The sequence below is a fragment of the Pomacea canaliculata genome, linkage group LG12 (assembly GCF_003073045.1).
Source record: "Pomacea canaliculata isolate SZHN2017 linkage group LG12, ASM307304v1, whole genome shotgun sequence".
Classification (NCBI taxonomy): domain Eukaryota; kingdom Metazoa; phylum Mollusca; class Gastropoda; order Architaenioglossa; family Ampullariidae; genus Pomacea; species Pomacea canaliculata.
The window spans coordinates 22,433,244-22,453,903 of NC_037601.1; the positions used below are offsets into that span (position 1 = coordinate 22,433,244).

Sequence of the window (20,660 nt, forward strand, 5' to 3'; positions counted from 1 at the left end):
ATAAAATATTATACTAAGGAATAAAACATTATAGAAATGGATACTAAAGAACAAAATCTCCATCCCTCATCCTCCCCATCTATCCTTCCAGCCTCATTTCTGCCATCCTTCATCTCAGTAGACATCAGAATATTTTGCCAGTCACACTAGTGGGTTTAGCGATAGCCGGGTGCAATCGTATGTAAGTGTTTTCAGAGAAAAATAATTGAGTTGAATAGTACTGACAGTTTACTAAGCAAGAGTCGAGAAAAGCTTGCTACACAACAGGCCTCCCCAACATTTGCTAAGGTCATAAAGTAAACACACTGCCCACCCTTCAGCGAGTAAAGCAAGCCGGGTATTGTTTGTAGTTCCGACAGGATGCAGTCTTGCCCCGACCTACACTGTTTGTTTGTTTTGGCACCTGTTTAACGGGCTGAAGAAGTTCGTCTTGGCTATATTTTCTTGGGGACATCTAGTTGCCGGTAACAATAAAATAACTTATTGCGCAGATGTCCAGTCGACACGAGTGCGAGACACGACTGTATGAACTGTTTTTCTTTTAAAAACAAAAACACCTGCAATGGTAAGTAGGGGACAGGTACGGTTGTCGTGCCAACCAGAGTCATGGTCTGCATGCAACAAGCATAGTCTACCTGTTGATAGACCATGGTACACACACACACAAACACACAAACACACAGAGAGACGATGTTGGCAGTGTGTGAAGTGTGTGCAGTCTGCAGGTGGAGTTGACCACTCACCCACGGCCAGCGCGGCGATGGTTTTTACGACAACGGTGGGCGAGAGGCAGTTGCCGTAGATGCCGGCGACGGAGTAGTCAGCCAGCGCCAGGGCGAAGACGGCCGTGCCCACCGGCTCCGCGGCGGCGATGCGCATCCAGCAGTACACGAAGCCGGCCAGCGGGCCGAACGCCTCGGTGATGTAGGCGTACTCCACCCCTTCACGCTTCACTGACTCACGCAGCTCCGCGAAGCACAACCCCGCTGGGTAGCCAGAGCACCCGGAAAGGAAAATCATCATCATCATCGTCGTCGTCGTCGCGTCGTCATGTCGCCGACAGTATTATGTGATAAGACTAAGAATAGCGTTAAAATAAAATTTAAAAAAGGATGTATAAGCTACGTTTATGAAAGTTGGAGTTTGTAAAGCTTGCTTGTACTACACAACCAGTACCAGAAGGTATCAGATAATTTCTCTGTGTCAGCAAGAACTATCACGTGTCCTTTAAACAATCTGGCGTTAGACCAGTCACTGGAAAAATGTATTTCAATGTTACAAAATTATTTTTTCTTTTTTTTTCTTTTTTTTTTTTTTTTTTTTTGATTGGTGGGCACGTATGTCGGCGTGATGCAATGTGAGCAGTGTTCATAGAATGGACTGTCACGTGACCCACAGCTGCCACTCACCCATGGTGCTGAAGACTCCGCACGCGGCCCAGATGACTAGCGACAAACCGACTGACCCGGCACCGCTGATCACACCCTTTGGCGACGTGAATATACCCGGACCTAGGGCCAGACCCATCGAAAACATCGGGTGTACATAGCGGATACTCAGTCTCTCTCTACACGGACAAGCTTTACACAATGCCATGTGAACGCCGCAGCTTTAATCCTAAAGTGTCATAAAGATGTCAAGTGAACAATGAACGAAGGAACCTGGTTGGGGCTAAATAATTGATTCAATATCCACCCCCGTTATACACAGAAATTAAAATGAATAAAGATAGATATACTGAAAAATCTTACTTTAAAATAAGAAGACAAGAAAATATAAAAATGTCTCGTAGAACACAAGAACACTGAAATCATCTCTTCGTACAACAGAACACTCACATCGTCTCTTGTAGCAATAGAACTGCCATCCAAAAGAACGAAAGAGTGGCACAAACAACACGAACAAAAAATAAATAGCTAGAGAAATAAAGGATTAAGTTAATGGCAAATATAAATCACCAACAGGAAACAAAGTCAACATAAACAGTTACACGCGTCAGACAGTCAAATATTTCAAGAGGTGGGCGTGGGGTGGAGTTGCTTCGAACGTCAGAAAAATATTCGAGAGAACAGAGAAAAAAATAATTTGTTGCCAGCAACAGCATGACAAGAGTCGAGACCATTCCTGAGACAAGGACAACAACAGTTAGAGAACAGACGAGACCATTCCTGAGACAGACACCACCATCGAGATTAGCTTCAACAAAATGGCGGAGGTCGCCTCCTACCTATCAGCGTGTTGACGATGAGCGACCCTCCATAGATGAGTCCGATCTCCTTGCCCACCTGAGTCTTGCTGGCTGGCTCCACCTTGGGGGCCTCTTGCTTGCAGAAGCAGTCCCCGAGGGATGGCTTGGGGCATTCCGAGAGGACGTCCGGCAGACGCCAGCGCCTGTTTCTGGCTGGAGAGAGAGAAATGCAGTGGTGAGGTTAGCGAGGGCGAGTCAAGATTAACCAACGGGAGGTGATGGTGGGGGTAGTAATCCTGACGTCCGACATTTTTTTACTTTCAAAATATTTAAGTTTTTTTTTTCTTGGATGGTATTACTGCTTCCAGAGCTGATGCTGTGTCCATGGCAACAGGGTTTCAGCTGTCCCCTCCACTCAGAGTTTGTCAGGAGAGACCTGAGTAATGGAGCGAGAAAATTATCCGCTCACAGTCCAGCTTATGATCTGAAGTATAAAATGGTCTTGAGCTTATTCTATGTAGAGGTTGGAGAGTGGCTCACTGTTATTAGAACAGGGTGTATGGAAGAGGGAGTCAGGCTTTCCCATTCTCCATCTTTTATTTTCCTTAATAAATCAGGTAACCCTTTTCTTAGGTGGGCCTGGAGGGTTTTTTTAAAGACCCGGGGAAGTTTCAAATTGACGACCTGTTTGGAAAGGCTGGTAACACTAAAGGAACTGTATCTTGTGCTAATTAATTGCCCGACTGCGAAAAAAGTAATTATATTATGCCTTTATTCAAGATTTTGTGTTTAAGCCTGAACATGTGAACAACTAAACATCTCAGCCTGCTATAAGTGACAGCACTATTGACATGTCACTTTGGAGCTGAAGTGGGTCAAGTTATTACATGTACAGACAATGGATTTTTACAGAATGTTATGCTTTGTTTTAAAGGTAGAATTCTTCTTAAAATAGGTTGTAAATTGTTATCTTATTACAAAAATAGAAAAGTAATAGAATGTACAAATGAGAAAATATGTTTTTCATTAAATTATCGCATGTATACGGATCCTTAGTAATGAAAACGCTCGGCGACAACAACGACATAAACAGTTTGAAGTCATCACAAATCTGAGAACAAAATAATAACAACCGTTTTTATCATCTCCGTGGTTCATGCAGAAGAAAAGCCAAACATTATGACTAATAGTCAAGATAACATCCACAACAGTTATCAGTTACGACATCAACATTAAACTTATTTCAAAATGATTCATCGAAATGTCGATAAAGGAAAACAAACGAGAAAAGTAGATTGAATGCAGCTCTGTGTAACATGAGTGACAGACACAGGGCGGCGATGAGCTCCAGGAGGTTGGACTGCTCTCGTCTGTTCTCATCACTAATTGTCATCGTCCCTCGTCTCTCGTCTAGAAAGTTCTGCGATGTTTCGCAAAGTCAGGAGCAGTGATACCAGAAATAGTATTCGACATACTTAACAATGCCATCGTTAACTTTCTTATCAGTCACTCAGAACGCGGCAAGTGTCACGTGTCCTTGCTTTCAGAAATATATACAAGATAAGGAGCATTAACATGAAAGTTTGTTCTCGGGCAATTTTTATCTGAGAAAGAGAGATGAAATTGGAGTAAAATGACATCATACCTTCTGTCTGCTCCATGCCAGACTGACATGCGAAATGGACCGTTGGTTGCTTTCCTGGAGCCGAGGGTCCTCGCCAGTACCGGGGGGGCTCCTGGTGTCCTAGTGTCAGCCTGTGAAGACAGTTCTTTGCCCAGTTTCAGGTATGTTGAGAGTTTGAAGTTTGAAGTTGTACCTCTTATCGCAGCGTTCTGTCATTTTATCACTTGACGCCCAATATATAGACTACATCACTCGGCCCGGGGCCGCCCCGCGCATTGGTACTGCACTCCCTCTCTCCTACTTTCTGATCACACTCTCACCGGAAGCTGCGGCTATGAGTCAGATGTCTCTAAATAAAGACAACTAATCATCGAAAAGTCCCACAAAAAGAAGTAAAATTAGGTTGGCAACAATTACAAAAAACATCCCTGCTGTGCTGAAAATCCAGTAGTTTTTTTCTTCTTCTTTCTTATTTTCCCGTCAATCAATCTGTCTGTCACATTGTCTCACTGATATGGGAATCGTGGACTGCAGTCACGACCCCTAACGACTACGATATTTTATGAAGTGCATGCACAGATAAAGTGTTAATAAACAAAGAAAGAAGAGAGAATTGAAAAAGCGAAAAAGTGGAAGGACGGAGCCGAGAAGACACCGACGTCAACAACGTCGCTGATTGGCTGGAGTATTTACTCAGCGACGACTGACGTAGGAGCGCCTCAACTCAAACAACTGCTGGCGACACCTGCTGACCTTCAGGTGGACAGAGTGTTTATTGCCAGCTACCTGACCTCCGACAGTCGCACGACGACGACCTGCGATAACTTGCAACAAGCAACATCATTGCACCGTCGGTACGCAACCTAGCAGAGGGTAGGCAGACATACCCGGTGATATACAGGTAGCCATCCTGACAGTAAGGTGACAGTAGTTATTTTAACATCTACCTACAGATCCAGCTTTTAACTTCCATCTTTTTTTCTGATGTCCTCTTCTTAAAACCTCATGGGCAAAGAGTCAGGCTTTCGTGTTTCTGTATTTTGTTGTTTAAGGATCATATTGTAACTATAAACAAAATATAAAAGTCTATATGCTGTTATTTTATGATACATCTTTATCATATATTTTATAATACATGGGATCACACACACACGCACACACAAACACACACGGCACGCAGGCCACTCCCCTAACGCACACACGAATATAAAGACACAAAATTGACTGAATGAACGAATCCGGAATGAGTCAACGAGCCAGATAAAGAAGTTATCGGAAAAATGAAGTGGTCCACCAGTTCGAAAGTATTTTTGTGGTTCAAAAAGGACTCCAGGGCTAGAGAGCGCCACAAGTGACAACAGTGAGTTACTCTCATCGCTTCAAGGGACATCAGGTCCAACGGACACCAACGGAAAATCCGTCTGACAGACGTCGGGTGCAGTTTACGACAACCCTGATTTACTACCCGACTGTTGGCGTCTTGCATGCTAACGAGGTCGTTAAAACATTGTACTCAGCACACAGGAGACGGATTCCAGTCACGTGACTAAAAGGCTGACTTTTCTCTGTCCTGCACTCATGGATTGTGCAGTGTTGCAGCTTGTTGCTAGAGTATGTCCGAGCAAAGGTATGTCAGGGTTAGTTGTTAGCTTTGTCAGCCTCCCACAGCTTATCAGCCGGGGGGCAGCGACCTGTACTCCGGGTATCAGAGTCCTCACCCCTTTCACCTGATGTACCTTCCCTGATACCTCAGGTATTCCACTGCTGGGTCGTCGGGGGAATTTTTTCCAGTCAGAGGTGTAGACTAGCAGCCCCAGCTACCGTCTGCTTCAAAATCTTTCTTATATTTTACTTTAAAAAACTGTATTAACTGTATCATTATCATCTGATCTTCTCCTATCGTCAGTGGTGAAGTATAGAAAAAATTTAATGAAACAAACTGCGCGTGAGTTGATATCAAAAAGTAGACAAGAACTGCATACACGTATCATCATCATCATCATCGTTGTCGTCGTCGTCATCGTCATCATAATCATCATCATCGGAAGAATAATAACAACAATCAAAACATAACAGAGTTGTTCTCTCGTTTTTTCCCCCCCTTACATTTCGTTCTTTGTTTTTTTCCCGACTTTTTTGTAACCTAAATCAGGGAGGAAACGAGACTAACAGATAGTTACACGCGAGCCGCTTAACTGCCGCGGATTAATTTCTTCATGCGACTAAGAACAATAATGACAGACAGAATACCTTCTTTGGTCCAAGCGACGAAGCGCCATCTGTGCGGTAGAAAACCTCTTGTGACGACCACAATGTCGGGCCCTGTGGAAAAACCGCTTTCATTTACATCTGACTAAAAACAGACAAAGACGGCGATAAAAGTGACTCGGTTATAATCCTTGTTACTTCTACTGGGGAAAAAATCAGACTTTTAAGTGGAGGACTTTACAAGTTCCCAGTGGTGGCTGCTGGAGGCTTTGTTGGAGGAGACAGTACTCCGCCCCACCTGTCCGACAGCTCACCGACAATGAAAGACTGACTGACCTTAACAGCCGAGTATTGTCTGCAGGCTGGCTAGCACTTGATGGCCTGTCTTCTATTTATTTTTCTTTAACACATCTCTTGTGATCTGCAAGGAAATGAAAAACTTCTTGGCATAATGAGAAGTCCCAGGTGTGTCTTTTAGGAAACCTAATGATCAATTGTACAGGACAGGCTTTTGGTAAAAGTAGTAATGCGAATAAGTGATAAACAAGAGAAAAATGAGAGGACGAGAGAAAAAGAAGAAAGAACACTTGGGAAGGTATAAAGAAGAGACAGAGAAAGTAAAAGTATCAAATAGAGAGAGAGAGAAGAATGGTGGCTGAAAACTGCGTTTGTAAATCTTCTCGTGCATGTGTTCATGGCCTGCGTGCTTGCACGAGATGTTGTATGCACGTGCACCTATAAATTCTTTTGTATAAGTAGTTGCACGCAGACGACTTCAGGCTTCAGGTGACAGTCGTTCGAGTGATTCATTCTGAAGGTAAGAAAGTGGCAGGTACGAGGCGCTGTTCCCGTCGCACGAGACATGACTAACGACACTACAGCGCCCTCTACATACCAAGTTGAGTCTGAACACCATGTTTACATGTTTACACGGTGGTCTAAATACAAACATGATGGTTTGAACACAGTTTAGAGAGTTTCTTTAGACAGAGCGTGCTCAATGCCAGGTTTGAACAGTCTGGTCAACTCAGTTCATATGAACACAATGTTCACGTGTTGACAAACTGTGGAAGCGCTCAGTCTATGTGAACACCATCCCCAAAAATAAAAAATAAACTCTGTGTATGTGGTACTTTTCATGTTAGTACAAAACCATATGTATTCAAGAAAAGGTCGTTTAGTTCTTTGCTGTCTCATCTCATGAACTGCGCAAATCATTATTGTCTCCACATTTGAACAGTCGTTTCACCTGTTGGGGTCGAAAGGTCACGTCAGTCAGTCAGTCGTCATTCGTCCCTGGTACCTGTCGTCGGGGGATCACATGGACAGACTAGCGGCTGGCAGTGCCTGTCACTCCGCATATTTCGGGAGATAGTCAGCAGGTCCTGTACAGGACGACCTCCAGTCTTTGACATTCGTAAGTCAGTTCTTCCCCTGACCACCGCGGGGTCAACTACCCTCCAAGGGGCCTTAAGGAATAGTCTTTTACAGGGTGTCGTGCCGGGTCACGTGACCAAAGAAGACCAGTTTACATCACTTGACTGTTGAAAGTTGAGGTTCCTGGTGTCCTACGAGTGTGGCAACCGTGCTTCCCACAGAGTCTTTGGTTTTGTGAGGGAAAGTCCAGCATGGACGTCTGACTAACATCAGGGGCAAGTCGTATACTTTTATTTCTTGTAAACACAGTTATGCATTAAATCTATTTTATATTGATGTATATAACAATAAGTTTAATTAAAACAGAGTGCAAGCACAATGTTAGAACTTGTTTTCAATGGGATAATACTGTTTATACAAAACTTTTGTTGCCGTCAACACAAGTTTGTATGCGCGTGTACAACCCATCAAGATGGAGTAGGAGCGTCTTTAAAAAAGAAAAAAAAAAGGTTTCTACATTTGCCTCTTCAGATCCACGAACTTGTATCACAGTACAGTTTTAAGTTTTAGAAACACGTTATGCTGCTAGCCCCATAACTGCTCTAAGTTTATGCGCCTCGTGCAGCTTTCCATTGCACGTCTTTAAACAAATACTCAGCAGCATATCATTATGATAACGACTTCAACAGCAGACTCGTGTGCAACATGTTTTACACACACACACACAGAGACACACACACAGACACACACACAAGCGCTCTAACACACATGCAAACACACAAGCATACAGAAGCAGGCAAGCACGCATGCACGCACACACCTATATCTATGTATGTACCCAAACATACAGAAAGCAGTTAAAGCTGACGGAATCGTTTAAATCAAAAAGTAAAATATTCAGCTAATGGCACATTACACGTGGAATAATCTCACTCTTTGTTACCTGTGAGTCACCTGTGGCAAGCTTGTTGTTGTCAATACCTGCAGACACCTCACTCTCTCCTTCCTTCCTTCCTTCTGACTTTGTGACTGCGTTGAGGTGGCGGACACCGGTGGTGACGATGTCCCAGGTGTGAGTACGCAGTCTACACCCTCATTGCTGCTACTCATACCAACATCTTTGTCAGGGTGAATGATTGCAGCCTGCTTCCCAGTCCTAGTCAATCTGATTGTCTTCACAATCCAGTCTGAACGCTTGTCCTACTCGTCGCTGCCAGTTCCGGTGATTATCCTCCCAGTCTCAGTCGGAGTGATTGTTTGACCTGTCCGGAGTTGTGAAACTGTTTCCTACCTTCTACCGGTGTTTCCTGTTGCTAAGTGTGACATGACTGTCGTGACTGCTAAGTGTGACACTACTGTCATCACCACTAACACCTGGCATCCCATCTCACATCGCACTGCATGCTGGGTGTTCCTCGTTTAGTCATTAGACAAAATCCTCCGGTCACGGCGCAAAAACACACACAAAACATAAACACCCGAGGCTTTTCTTTTATGGGAACAATAAACTTTTTGTTTGTGATGGGACACATTAAAAAAACTAATGGGAGGGTTTCATGGTGCACTTTACAGTGAAAAACATTAACAAATAAAGTATATTACGGAATTAGGAGGTGGATATTGCATCTTATCACAGACCCTCCTCCTGAGCTGTTCAAAGAATCGCTGTTCCTGTGAAATGTCTTTCACGTGGACTCGCACGTGTGGGCGCAAGGATGTGCAATTGTTGACAGGATATGAATGATTATAAGGGTATTATCTCAATATCTATCTGCATACCTACACGGCGTTTACTGCCGATGGTGTTGTCCAAACAAAGCCCAGCATCTGTAGGGAGGACACCTGATGACATTCTTTTGGCAGTGTCCATGAAGCCATTGCGGTCACGTGGACTCTGACGGACAACAGACACATAAAATTTGTTATATTTTTTATTAATAATTGGTAAATTGGTGATAAAACAAGTAAAACTGGGTATAAACGTATGATTATAAAATTTAGAACACAATGGGTTTTTAATTACTTATTCAGGATGTCGCATCTTTGGTTTGCAATTTATGCCTACAAATATATTTTATTCATATTATATAACACGAGGAAGCAGTCAGCCAGCCAGACAGACAGACGGACATGCAGCGAGATTATCTTATGACATTACTTACCAATAGTTCACGAATTCCTGGCATTATCCTGGCTTTGTGTTGGTATGTAACACCTCCCTCACTGTTGGTCACAAAGGACAAGGTGTGGTGCTCGTGACACCTGTGTCATCCACATTTTTAGCTCGCAAGGTAGGCGTTGACCTGTTGCTTTCTTTGTAATAGTTACAGATGCCTTTTGTAATATTCGCTAGACAAATAAACACCTTTTATTCAGGATACATGAGGAGCTAGTGGATGAGTCTAAGCTTGGGCATTATTTTATTTTTGTGAAGGTGTCAAAGCCACGGGCGTCTGGTGAATGGAAAACAATTCGACTTAAGGCCAGGTTGACACTGTGCGACATTTTGTGAAACATGCGCAGGAACTACTCTGATCGTCTCCTGTCATCCTCTCAGCTCGACATCAAACTGCCATCAGACTGACATCAAACTGACTGTCCTGACACTGTCATTCAACTGTCGTAAAATTGTCATTTAATTGTTGTTGCAGGCGATCAGACTAAGTGTTGTTCACATCTTCCATCCGGTGTCGCCGAAGTGCACGAGGCTGGCTTGAAAATCAAGGTAAGAAAGTATACTTTGTGTAGCATAGCCTTCATGAGAAGACTTTCTCGTGAAAAATAAACATAACAAACCGCCAAGATGACGAGGACACTCATTTTTAGCTTTCTTCCAGAATTAAATCCTAGATGTAGTAGAAGTCGCAATTATTTCGTCCTTTACTGATCCTTGTACGGTCACGTGTCCAACCCTCGTGTAGTTGTCGTTGACAGCAGCAACTCTTAACAATGATGATGATTTTTATTTATTTATTGTTGTTGTCTTGTATTTAAGCATATTCCTTCTCTATAGGGGAAGGGCTAGATGGGATAAAAGGTTACTGATTAAATCCTGGTCGCTCTCGTCACTACTGTTCTCAGTTTCATAGACTTATTTTCTCTCTTTAATATTCACACAAAGCCATGCGACTGCTTGTAAAGTGCTCAGGATGTTATTAAAAGTTTACGTGTCCACAAATAAATGTCAAGAAAGCCTCGTTACGGTTGTTGCCCCCCTTCACCCTGTAGTCCTGCTCCTCATCAAGCAATCAGTGGCAATCATGACAGAATCTACTGGAATCATGGGAAAATCGCGTGCAAGGTGCGTGCACCCTGTGCAGTCCCGGCCATGGCACGAGAGGTCTGTCCTTGAGAACTCAGGATGTTTGGACAACTCGACCCGCTCTTGTTGACGGCTTCGTCGGCTGCTTTGTCATCCTCACTCTCGCTCTGTCCACACCTGAATAAAAAAACCCACAAAAACTGAGGAGGAGACCATTTCGCTAACTCACTGACCAGCTGCATGTCGTCTGCTGTTGGACTCGTGTCCGCCTCCTCTTACCTTTCAGTGAGGGTGAGCAAGGGCGCACCCATCAGATCGAAATAAACAAAGGCCTCCTGCATGGAGCTGCGGTAGACACGTAAACAAGTTCCGTCACCTGCTCTCCTCCCCTTGCCCCCCTCGCCCCTACCTGCTGTTTACTTGTGTGTTACCTGCCTTCCCTCAGTCAACAGACGAGTTCCGCCTTTGTACCCGTCAGCTCTCCCCGTGGTGTACGTTTACTTACCTGCTCACCTGTCTGAACACCCTGGCCCTGACATGCACAGACACCTGTTATTGAGAGACTGTCCAGAGTCTGTGGCCATGGGTTGGACAACTGGTATCAGCTGGTATTAAGTGGCACTGGCATCACAATGGTATTCAGTGGCTTCACAAAACTAACATTATTTCCTCGCACTAACCAACCGGAAGATAACAGCTACAAAACTCATTTACCAAACCATCGGAAGTCTGTGTGTAAATGTTCATGAATACCTACAAGAGATAAAGTGCTGACACTGAGTCGCTCTCGTCACAAAGAACTGTTGTTACACCTGTATAACATAGAAGTACATCACGAGTGTTCTTTTCGTCTTCCTTGCAACAAAAGCTAAAAACAACCCTCTTCTCCCCCTCACAAAAAAAACAAAAAAAACCCCAAACAAACCAAAAAACAAGAAAGATCAAAACTTGATGTTACCTGATCCCAAAGAACGGAATCACCTGCAACTGATGCCGAAATTAACCAAATTCTGAAACTGCTTTAGAATTGTATTTCGCCAAACCATTACATCTTTGCATTTGTGCGACTATAAATATTCTGCAGGATCTGAACGCATTTTATTTAAAAGCATTTGGCAGAAGTGACAGCAAGAAGAAAGAAAAAAAAAAAAAAGAAAACAGCATGAGGATGAAGAGGAAAACTCTTGAAGTCATCACGGATATGTAGTCACGTGCGTGATCTCGATATTAGACCATGTCCATCATTACTCCTGCTATTTTGAAATACGATGATGATATTTTTAGGCTTAGGCTTTTATGACATACCTCACCCACCTGTCCACCCACACACATTCCCATCCACACACCTATATCCCCCACCAACACACACAGACACGCACGCACGTCCTTTTTTCTATCTATTTTTTTCACAAACACAAATTCAATCATCGTGAGCAGAAGATGGTCTCGTGTTTATTGCTTCCACACCGAGTCAGACATCCTTGAACAATGTCAACGGCTTCCCGGCCTTGTCTGCATGGAATAATGTTTGTAAATACTTTATGGACGGCTCCTCCATTGACACAGGTACAGGCCCGCTTGTTTACACAACAAAGGCCACTCTCTGTGAGGGGCTCATTAGCAAACCACAAAGAAATGCTTCGCTTCTCTCCCGCCAGGCTGAGCATCACATGTGGGTGTCCATCTCCTCTGTCATCGTTTGGTTAGTCTCCTTTGCGCTGCACTTCGACCTCTGGAAACAAAAATACTGGAAATGTGGACAGGCACGTGACTGGCAGGAAGTGACGTATGACAAATGAGACTCGCAGAGAAAAGCACCCAAGACAGAAGACACAGAACAAGGAAGAGACAGACAGCACCAAACACGTGGATTGAGGCAACAGAGAAAAACACAAGTTTGAGAGCAAAGGGATGCATGGAAGGACAAAATAAATCAGTCCATCAGAAGACAGAAGTGTTTGCGCCACAGTGTGCGTGGAGGAGCAGGGAAAGAAAAGGAAACAAACAATAAAATTATTGATGAACGAATCAGAAATGTAGGAACACAAAGTGGTAGATGTTTATTTATCCCTTTATCCCTGTATCCCATAAAGACAAGGCGTTTGTCCATGTCAGGTAAGTGTGGACCTTGGTCAGTGCAGGACGACTCCAGTCAAAGAAGTCGTAATACGTGCGTCGGTCTAAGTCCCGCTTCTTGTTGCACCCTGTAGACAAACATGCAGATAAACAAACATTGACAATGGTTTATAAATATATGAATGCTTAAAAACCAACACCCACACACACACACAAAATAACAAACACACAAGTATGGACGCCGGCATATAAACACACGAATGACCAACGCAACACATGCACACAGGCATACAAACACACAGACATTAAGATATTTGCCAACCTGTCATCGCTGACAAAACGACAGCGACGATGAGGGAGACGATGACAGAGAGCGTGCTGTAGTGCCAGTATGACAGCTGATACCACTTGTCCAGCCCATGGCTACAACAAACACACAAACACACACTGTAATTGTGAAACAACCTGAAACATTTAGCCCTAAAGACAAGAACACTGAGTGAGAAGCTTACATTCAAGTCAAAGTCAACGGTCGTGACATAGAAAGTCCGTAACACGTGACAACCTCTGTGACATCTTTTCAAATAAAATAATAAGCACAAGAGAAAACATTTCCAGGTGATGCGGTTTGACAAGACTACAGAAGTCCGGAACCTGAGTGACAGTGGTGTCGCCGATGTGACATTGTCTGTCGCCACCGAATAGACTGTTGTCAGCTCGCGGAGGCCAGACCACGTGACGTTGGTGACGTTGTCAGCCACGTGACAGGCTAGTGTGTTGAGGGGAGGCAGTGAGGACACAGTCCGCTGACGAGTAAGTATGGCGCCGATGCCTACCCACAGGGAGGTGGCCAGACTGCACACCAGCCCCACCCCGGCACCCTGTAGACAGAAACACAGTATGTCCTCCTTCGGCTTCCTAAATAAAATAGAAATGACGATGATGAGAATGATGAAAACGCAAACATAACGCTGTTGATGACATGATGACAAGAAAATAGATGACAGTGACGTCAACAATGTCGAGATGAAATGTCGATGAGGATATGATGGGAATGGCAAGGTCTGTAGTAACCTGACTATAATGACCTGGCCAGGTCAAGTCCACTCGCCACGTACCCAGGAGTTGACGCATGGGCAGAAGAGCCCCACCACGAAGACCCCCAGCAGCGGCCCGCCCACCATGCCGAAGATGCTGAGGACGATCTGTAGAATGGTGGAGCCCACGACCCCCGCCAGGTAGGCCAGTCCGATGGTCAGCAGTCCGTAGAGGAGAGCTGCACAAACAAACATTCTGCTGTCGTGCAGTCCTCACAGGTCGTTACAGAGGCCAACGATTGTTACAACAGAAAACAAGGAGACATTGCACACCCCGATGGTCACACCACAGGGAAGCAACTGGTGCAAGGAGCGGGTCACATTCAGGTCAAGTACAGAGACACTTGACAGATTTGACACCTATAACTGTAGCTTGTAAATAGCATGTGAATGGTATCAAGTGCTGTGTTTGACATACATGTGTGGACAGAATTTGTGTCTGACTGTTAGAGAAAAGATGTTGATAAACACGATACATAGCGGCTACAGTGCAACGAAGGTGAAGGACGGTAAATGTCATCATGCGCCAAATAGGACAAGTAAATATTCAGCTCTCTTCCACTCCTCCTTTCCACCTATTTATACTCTGTACGTGTGTGAGAGAGACAGAGAGAGTGGAAGCTGAAGGTGGAGGAACTAAGAATAGACGTGCTTGTGGCTACCGACTGCCAAGTCAGGGACGGAAGTCTGGTATCAAATTCAGTGCAAGTGTTTGGCCACTTATCATCTACAATGCTCTCGTGCAAGTTGTTTATAAACAACGGATTTGTGCGCAATTATGTAAACAAACAAACAAACATTTTGTCAAGTCAAAAGCGTGTGAACAATCTACCAGTCGCACATCACAGCATCGGGTGTAAATGGCCAATAAACACTGAAATGTTATCGGGCCTTTTTTTCTACATGTCTATCTTTCGCTGCTGTCACATTTAATTTCTTCCATCAGAATACTTTGAATAATTGTCTTTTTGTTTACTATTTAATGACCTCAGGTAACCGCTGCATGCTTCCCAAGCCATCGACATGGTAAGCTCTGGAAGTTAAACTGAGATGCCAGATGGTTTGTCTCTTGCCCCAGGAATACAATTAGTTCAAGAAATTCAAATGGCAGTCAATTTAGGTGCAACACTGCGTGTGTGGGGCGTGCAAAAAAACATGTAAACAATATAACAGATTTACCAGAAACAACAGTAATAATCGACATCAGTCTTTCAGATGGTCTCCCTTGCTGTCGTTTCTCCAGCACTGGCTTCACGAAGTCCTCTAAGGTCACCGCGGCAAGGGAGTTCACCCCTGACGATACCGTGCTGGCAACAAAAACAACAACAAAATTGTTTAAAAAATAAATAAAAATGAACTTGCTTGGTCTTAATCACATTCTTTAAGATAATGTGAAGTATATTGTAATGCACTGGGAAGTATAATGTAAAGTATAATTAAATGTTTCTAAAACCATTGGTCTCTCACGAGTTTGGTTTACTATCTGAATTTAGCAGATTGGTTTATCACACTTAGGAAACAATAAACTGGTTTTTAATCTGCTTTCATTTATTACGCATTCTTATCTTTTAAATTATATTTGTAAACAAGAAAGTGTTGCCTGTCTGTAGCAAGAAAGTGCTCTCTGTAACCCTGAGGTGTTGATAAAACCAGAGTTGAGAGTATGGAAAGCACCTTCAGACCACACATACATAAAAATCCTCATGTAAGCATGCACGACCACAAATATTTGATGAAGAATATACATTAGACCCTTCTATAAAGCAAAATACAAAGATGGTGTTGACAGACTGTACCTCAAGGCAGCGCTGTACACACAAGCGACAAACAATCCCGGCAGCCCCGGGAAAAAACTCAATGTCTGCATGACAAACAGTGGCACCATCTGAAGACCAGATAAGTGCACATGTAAACATCATTCATCTCTTAGTTGCTTTACTTCTGTACATTAGTGGAATTTATTGAGCTCACTGTAGATTCACTGTAAAATATTTGTATGTCAGTCATTTGTTTACAAGCTTCTGGCAACCGTCAACTGTCGCTAAGCTCTGCCCCACATCACAACTATCGTTGATTATTTTCGGTTTGTTTTTATTACATAATGTAAAACTCAAGAACCTGTAAACATGCAGGTGGTAATGGATGTGCTGGTAATACTTCTTCAAACATTAATAGACTTACCTGATCTGCTTTCGAAATTTTCCCTTGAAGAAGGGGGTCACACCCTTCGTAGTAAGCAAACATGACCAGGCCGGTCAGCATCGACAGTGCCAGGAAAAACTCCGAGACTGGCAGATGTAGGAGGATGGTTCTGGAAACGAAAGAAATTGATAGAATATTTCTATTGAAGTGTGTGAAGGGAAACAAACACCTGAGTGAGGAATGACAGGTGTGAAGTGGGTAGGATACCATGGGTGTTGACTGAAGTCTTGACTAAACATGTTTATTAAACATGTTTTGACTTAACATATTCCATTTTTTCTAAATATATACACTTGTCTTGACTGAGACATACATGTATTTACTCTGCCATGCAAGTATGTTTAGTAAGTTAGTGACTCACAGCCTCGCTTTGGCCAGCGACTGGACACTGAGGTAGCGCTGCAGCATCGCCTGGTTGGCGGCGTAGAGCGACAACGACATCAGACAGCCTCCCACCACCAGCGTCCACAAGGTGTGGCGCACGAAGGGGTCTGGGTCCAAGCTGGCAAGTGATTACAGACTGACAACATCTACAATGTCTTCAGGAAACCAAGACCTCATGCAATCAGTAAACAAAACTTGTCAGCGTTTTAAAAACTTTGGGCGACTTGCAATTAGGAAATTAATAAGCGCTTTAAAATATGAGCACAAATTAATTCTCGAGCTCACACAAAGTCTACTCTTACCAACTCAGACAAATAAAAACTTTGTGAGACCAGCGAGAGTGTGGTTTACGAGGGTTAGACAGAAATGCGGTAGAGCTTACTCTTGGGTAGACACAAAAAGTGATGATCTTAAAATTTTAGTCAGAGAAAGTGCAGTGCTCACTTTTGGGTGGACACATAAATAAAGCATATTCTTGGGTAGGCACTAAAAGACAGAATAGAGATTATTCTTGGGCAGACGCACAATCGCAGGTAGAACTTACTCCTGTGTGGACATAGAAACACAGAGTAACTTATTCCGGAGTAGACAGACAACTGTGTCGAGAGTAGTGAGACTTTCTACCCGGGGTAGATAGGGAAACAGTGGACAGCTCACTCAAGCTCCCAGGTGAAGCGGGCACCTCGCCGTGCGGCCTGCATGACGGCCGGCCAGCCACCCACACTGACTGTACCCTGGGTAATGAGGGTCAACATGCTGGCCACGATGACCACAGCCTGCAGAGCGTCTGTCCACACCACGGCTTTGATCCCTCCCTGTCAACCAGCACCAACTCACAGTGAACAGTCAAGTATACACATGGATGCAATACTAAAATATTCTTGAAATATATTTCTTAACAATTCACAGAACTGCAAAACTTGATGGAACATGGCCCACACACCCCATTCGAAGGAGAAACCAATTTTTATTTTATTCAAAAGAAATTTATCTTTTCATTCGACAAGAGATGAGATACTCGTTAGATTGCAGAATCGACTGAAGTTTTCATTTAATTTATTCTAAAATAAAATCCACTTCATGTCTAGAGACTTGTTGACAAAGTTTTATTAGTTTTCAGTATGGCTGGTGCTAAGATAAACAAGACTCACGAATGCCGTGTAGAATGTACATAGAAGGCCTGTGGCCAAGATGGATATTTCCATTGACAGCTGTGTGACTGGAATCAGAAAATTATATCAGACTTTCATAGTAAGACTTGAAAAATAGCTTTCAAAGTTCCTTTTTGCTGAAAGACCGATGTACATAAAATATATGTAAAATATATTATTCTTGTTACTCTTAAAATTAATAAATTCAGTTAAAGTATCCCACATTGTGCTAATTAATGTATTCAGTCTAATTAAACCATTAAATTATATTTCTAAATAAACATATTCAAGATAAATATATTCTAATTAAATGTAATCGTAAGCCACCTTTCTTTATGTTCTGTACTTCAAAAAGTTAGAATAAAACAAAAAGAACATGATGCTAAAATCAGACCTTGAGACCGACTTGTTCTGAGTTTTCTGTAGCTACCTACTATACACTATACAGGTCACAGACCACGCTCTTTGTGTCGAAATATAATTGCAGTGACTGTCGTGTTAAGAGCTTAACCTCCAGTGCCCTCTGACCTTAGTTGTGGGCAGCACGCGTGTGTGTGTATGTGTGTGTGTATGTGTGTGTGTGTATGTGTGTGTGTTTGTGTGTGTGTGTGCGTAGATGGGTGTGTTTATGAACTTTTACCTTGACTGAGAGCCAGGGCGGGGGCATACATGACAACAGCCATGTAAAGAATCTGCAAATCAGATGGCAGTACAGTGGCTTAGCCAATCAGAAAAAACTTAGTTTATTACTTATGTTATGGATTGTTTAAATGATTTTTATGATAACGGGCATTTACATATTCCTCTTCTGAATATCATCGTCTATTCAGATATCTGATAAATTTCATACTATTTACATTATAATTCATGAATATATTCATTAAACATTGAGTCACACTCACTACTGCATTTATAGAGGGGTGAACAGGGACAAATCTTCCAAAGACTAAAGTTTCATTCCTTGCTTATCATGGCCCCGAAAATGTAGAGTTTAGGACTGGAACCAATTCCTTTTACTACGGATTCTTCCAGAATAAAGGAATGTTTGGTAAAAAAAAAAAAAAAAAAAACCGCGGACAAGGTACTCACCATCTCGACAGTGAAGGTGACGGATCCCATCAGGCGGACAGTTCGGTTAAAGCGCACCTCCAGGTACTGAAGGATGGTTCGGGAAAACAAGATACAAAAAAAACAGAGGACAAGCCATTTTTACAAGCTGTCATCGAAGCTGTCTTGTTTTCATTCACGTGTCGCATCTCATCGACACCAAAGCACGCAGTTTGACTGTTTAACCCCTGACCTCTGAGTGTGTTATCACGTGTCATGTACTTTGTACGTAGTGTAGTATACAGACTATACACCTGTTGTTGTACATAAGGCTACCTATGTTTTTGTATAGCATAAACATAGTCTAGTCATACACTGGTCTCATAAAATGCCGGCTGTCTTCTAATTTAATAAGACAGTATCTCTCTGATTACTGTAGTTAATGAAATCGCCTTCAAGACTTTGTAATCGCTTCTTTAGTGAATCAGCTTCATCTGTGATATAACATATGTGTGTAATTCTGTTCTACTCCAAGTTTGGTATCTGGCGTGTACAGCTCACTCGAATCAAACGGCTTTATCTTATATAAATAAATATTTCGAAATTGCCTCCTTTTGCTACCCTCTGATACTCCTCCCAACCTTGTGGTTAGAGCGCTCGAGGGTGGAGAAGAACCGCTCGAGACATTGGAAGGAAAGGACTAATTCCACCTTCCACATGCCTAGAAATCATTTCTACTGACTGTTCCTGCAGCTCATAAACTATGTGAGTTTTTTATGGAACAATTGAGTTGTTTACCTGGTAGGCACTGGTGAGCTCCAGACTGTAGAAGACAGGCATGAAGAAGAGACAGGTGAGAAGCTGCGCCGGGACGTAGCTGATGCCCACCAGCCAGTACTCCGCGCTGTTGAAGTAAGCTTCTGTCGGAACTCCCAGAATGGTAACAGCGGAAATAAAGCTCACAGCCAGCGACAGCGTCACCGGAAGTACATGCAGTTTCTTGTTTCCGGTCAGCAGCTGCCGCGCGGTGGCGCGCCTGTGCCGGACTGCGGCGTAAAGTCCGATGACACCGGAAGTGACGAGGACCGCACTGAAGACCAGGTAGTCCGCCCAATGGAAATGAAGCAAAGCCTTGCCAGCTGCCATGACACCAGGTAACTAAACCGGATGTAGTTGTGGCAAGTTCCCAAACCTGCGGTGTCGGAAGTATTTACTATCAAGTCTGATGTCGTTCCCTGAAATATTCTTGTGATCGTCGATAAGACCTTAAGGCCTGCAGACAGCTGTGGGACAGCAGACGTGTGACCTGCACTGACGTGTCCCTCACCTAGTGTGTCAGGGTGTCCTTTGTTCCACACACGCCCGTGTAAACCTGTCACCTGTACTCGGTGTTGACACGGACGTAGACGTAGACGTAGCTGGCGCTGTGTAGTCCCCGCCTGCAGTGTGCACGACGAGCGACAAATGATGACAACGGTTGTCCGGGTCAAGTGGAGAAGAAAAATATAACCCAACAAACTACTTTTAGCTTGGCGGTCTTCCCACGAAAGCAGACAGCTGCACGAGTTGGAGAAGATGTCAAAGCAAGTCAACAGGTACAGAGCTCGGGGTCAGGCTGCATGACCGCCCGGTGGCTTCTCGTGCATAAAGATGACGGTTATTGGCAGGACTGGCACATTGTTGTGAGGTAGGGAGACAGGAATCCTCATGTGTGAGGCCCGTGACAGACAAGTGGCCGTGACGACAAACAAACACGATTCTCAACGGACATGTTGACAATGGCCGCGGTCCTTGTGACTGACGTGTAGAGACAGGACACTAGGGCCACCTGGTGCGAGCAGCTCTCAGCCATGACTAAAGTGATTACAAAAACAAACAGGCCTGGAGCAGTGCAGCAGGACCATTCCTACTCTGTTCCCACGCATAAATATTTTCCCAGGGTGCAGGCGCCGGGGACATGGAAACGTAGAAAACGAAAAGTGCAAACCGCTGCTGGCGGCCAGGGGGGAGGAAGGGGGGGGTGTTGGAGGAGTACGAATAGGAA

General features: G+C 43.7%; 2 protein-coding genes and 1 long non-coding RNA gene across 9 annotated transcripts in view; 1 reads left to right on the forward strand and 2 right to left on the reverse strand.

The window, feature by feature from the left end:
• Positions 1-10,006, reverse strand: part of LOC112576522 (b(0,+)-type amino acid transporter 1-like) — a 22,821-nt gene extending 12,815 nt beyond the window's left edge. Inside the window, exons 1-8 of one of the 7 annotated variants that reach the window (XM_025259030.1) lie at positions 9,560-10,006; positions 8,341-9,291; positions 6,357-6,441; positions 6,063-6,134; positions 3,834-3,943; positions 2,228-2,401; positions 1,410-1,511; positions 744-986 (exon numbers count right to left, since the gene is read on the reverse strand). In XM_025259030.1, the coding sequence (XP_025114815.1) occupies positions 744-986; positions 1,410-1,511; positions 2,228-2,401; positions 3,834-3,943; positions 6,063-6,091 (658 nt within the window). In that variant the 5' untranslated portion in view covers positions 6,092-6,134; positions 6,357-6,441; positions 8,341-9,291; positions 9,560-10,006. Of the gene's footprint in view, positions 1-743; positions 987-1,409; positions 1,512-2,227; positions 2,402-3,833; positions 3,944-6,062; positions 6,336-6,356; positions 6,452-8,340; positions 9,473-9,559 lie in introns of those variants that run through there. The other 6 variants (XM_025259029.1, XM_025259032.1, XM_025259033.1 and 3 more) reach the window with 6 other exon arrangements.
• LOC112576526 lies at positions 3,839-15,287 on the forward strand. The gene is made up of 4 exons (XR_003101860.1): positions 3,839-3,973; positions 10,049-10,122; positions 14,825-14,858; positions 15,076-15,287. It is a non-coding gene; the product is annotated as an uncharacterized LOC112576526 (long non-coding RNA).
• Positions 12,082-20,526, reverse strand: LOC112576524 (sodium-dependent multivitamin transporter-like). Its single transcript, XM_025259041.1, has 14 exons — positions 19,415-20,526; positions 18,659-18,724; positions 18,210-18,261; positions 17,570-17,637; positions 17,076-17,233; positions 16,396-16,536; positions 16,014-16,143; positions 15,629-15,717; positions 15,012-15,139; positions 13,854-14,011; positions 13,390-13,616; positions 13,058-13,158; positions 12,787-12,863; positions 12,082-12,391 (listed from the first exon to the last, which is right to left on the reverse strand). Exons 1-14 carry the CDS (start codon positions 19,760-19,762, stop codon positions 12,326-12,328), a joined length of 1,809 nt encoding a protein of 602 aa, XP_025114826.1. The 5' UTR covers positions 19,763-20,526; the 3' UTR covers positions 12,082-12,325.
• Between the last annotated feature and the right edge of the window lie 134 nt (positions 20,527-20,660).

Excerpts from the sequence above, each read along its gene's own strand:
- LOC112576524 (XM_025259041.1), bottom strand. The coding sequence starts at position 19,762 with ATGGCAGCTGGCAAGGCTTTGCTTCATTTCCATTGGGCGGACTACCTG. Across the intron at positions 16,537-17,075 it reads CGCTTCACCTGGGAGCTTGA|CTTGGACCCAGACCCCTTCG; the intron begins GTGAGCTGTCCA and ends ATCACTTGCCAG. Across the intron at positions 14,012-15,011 it reads GATTATTACTGTTGTTTCTG|CTCTCCTCTACGGACTGCTG; the intron begins GTAAATCTGTTA and ends TTGTTTGTGCAG.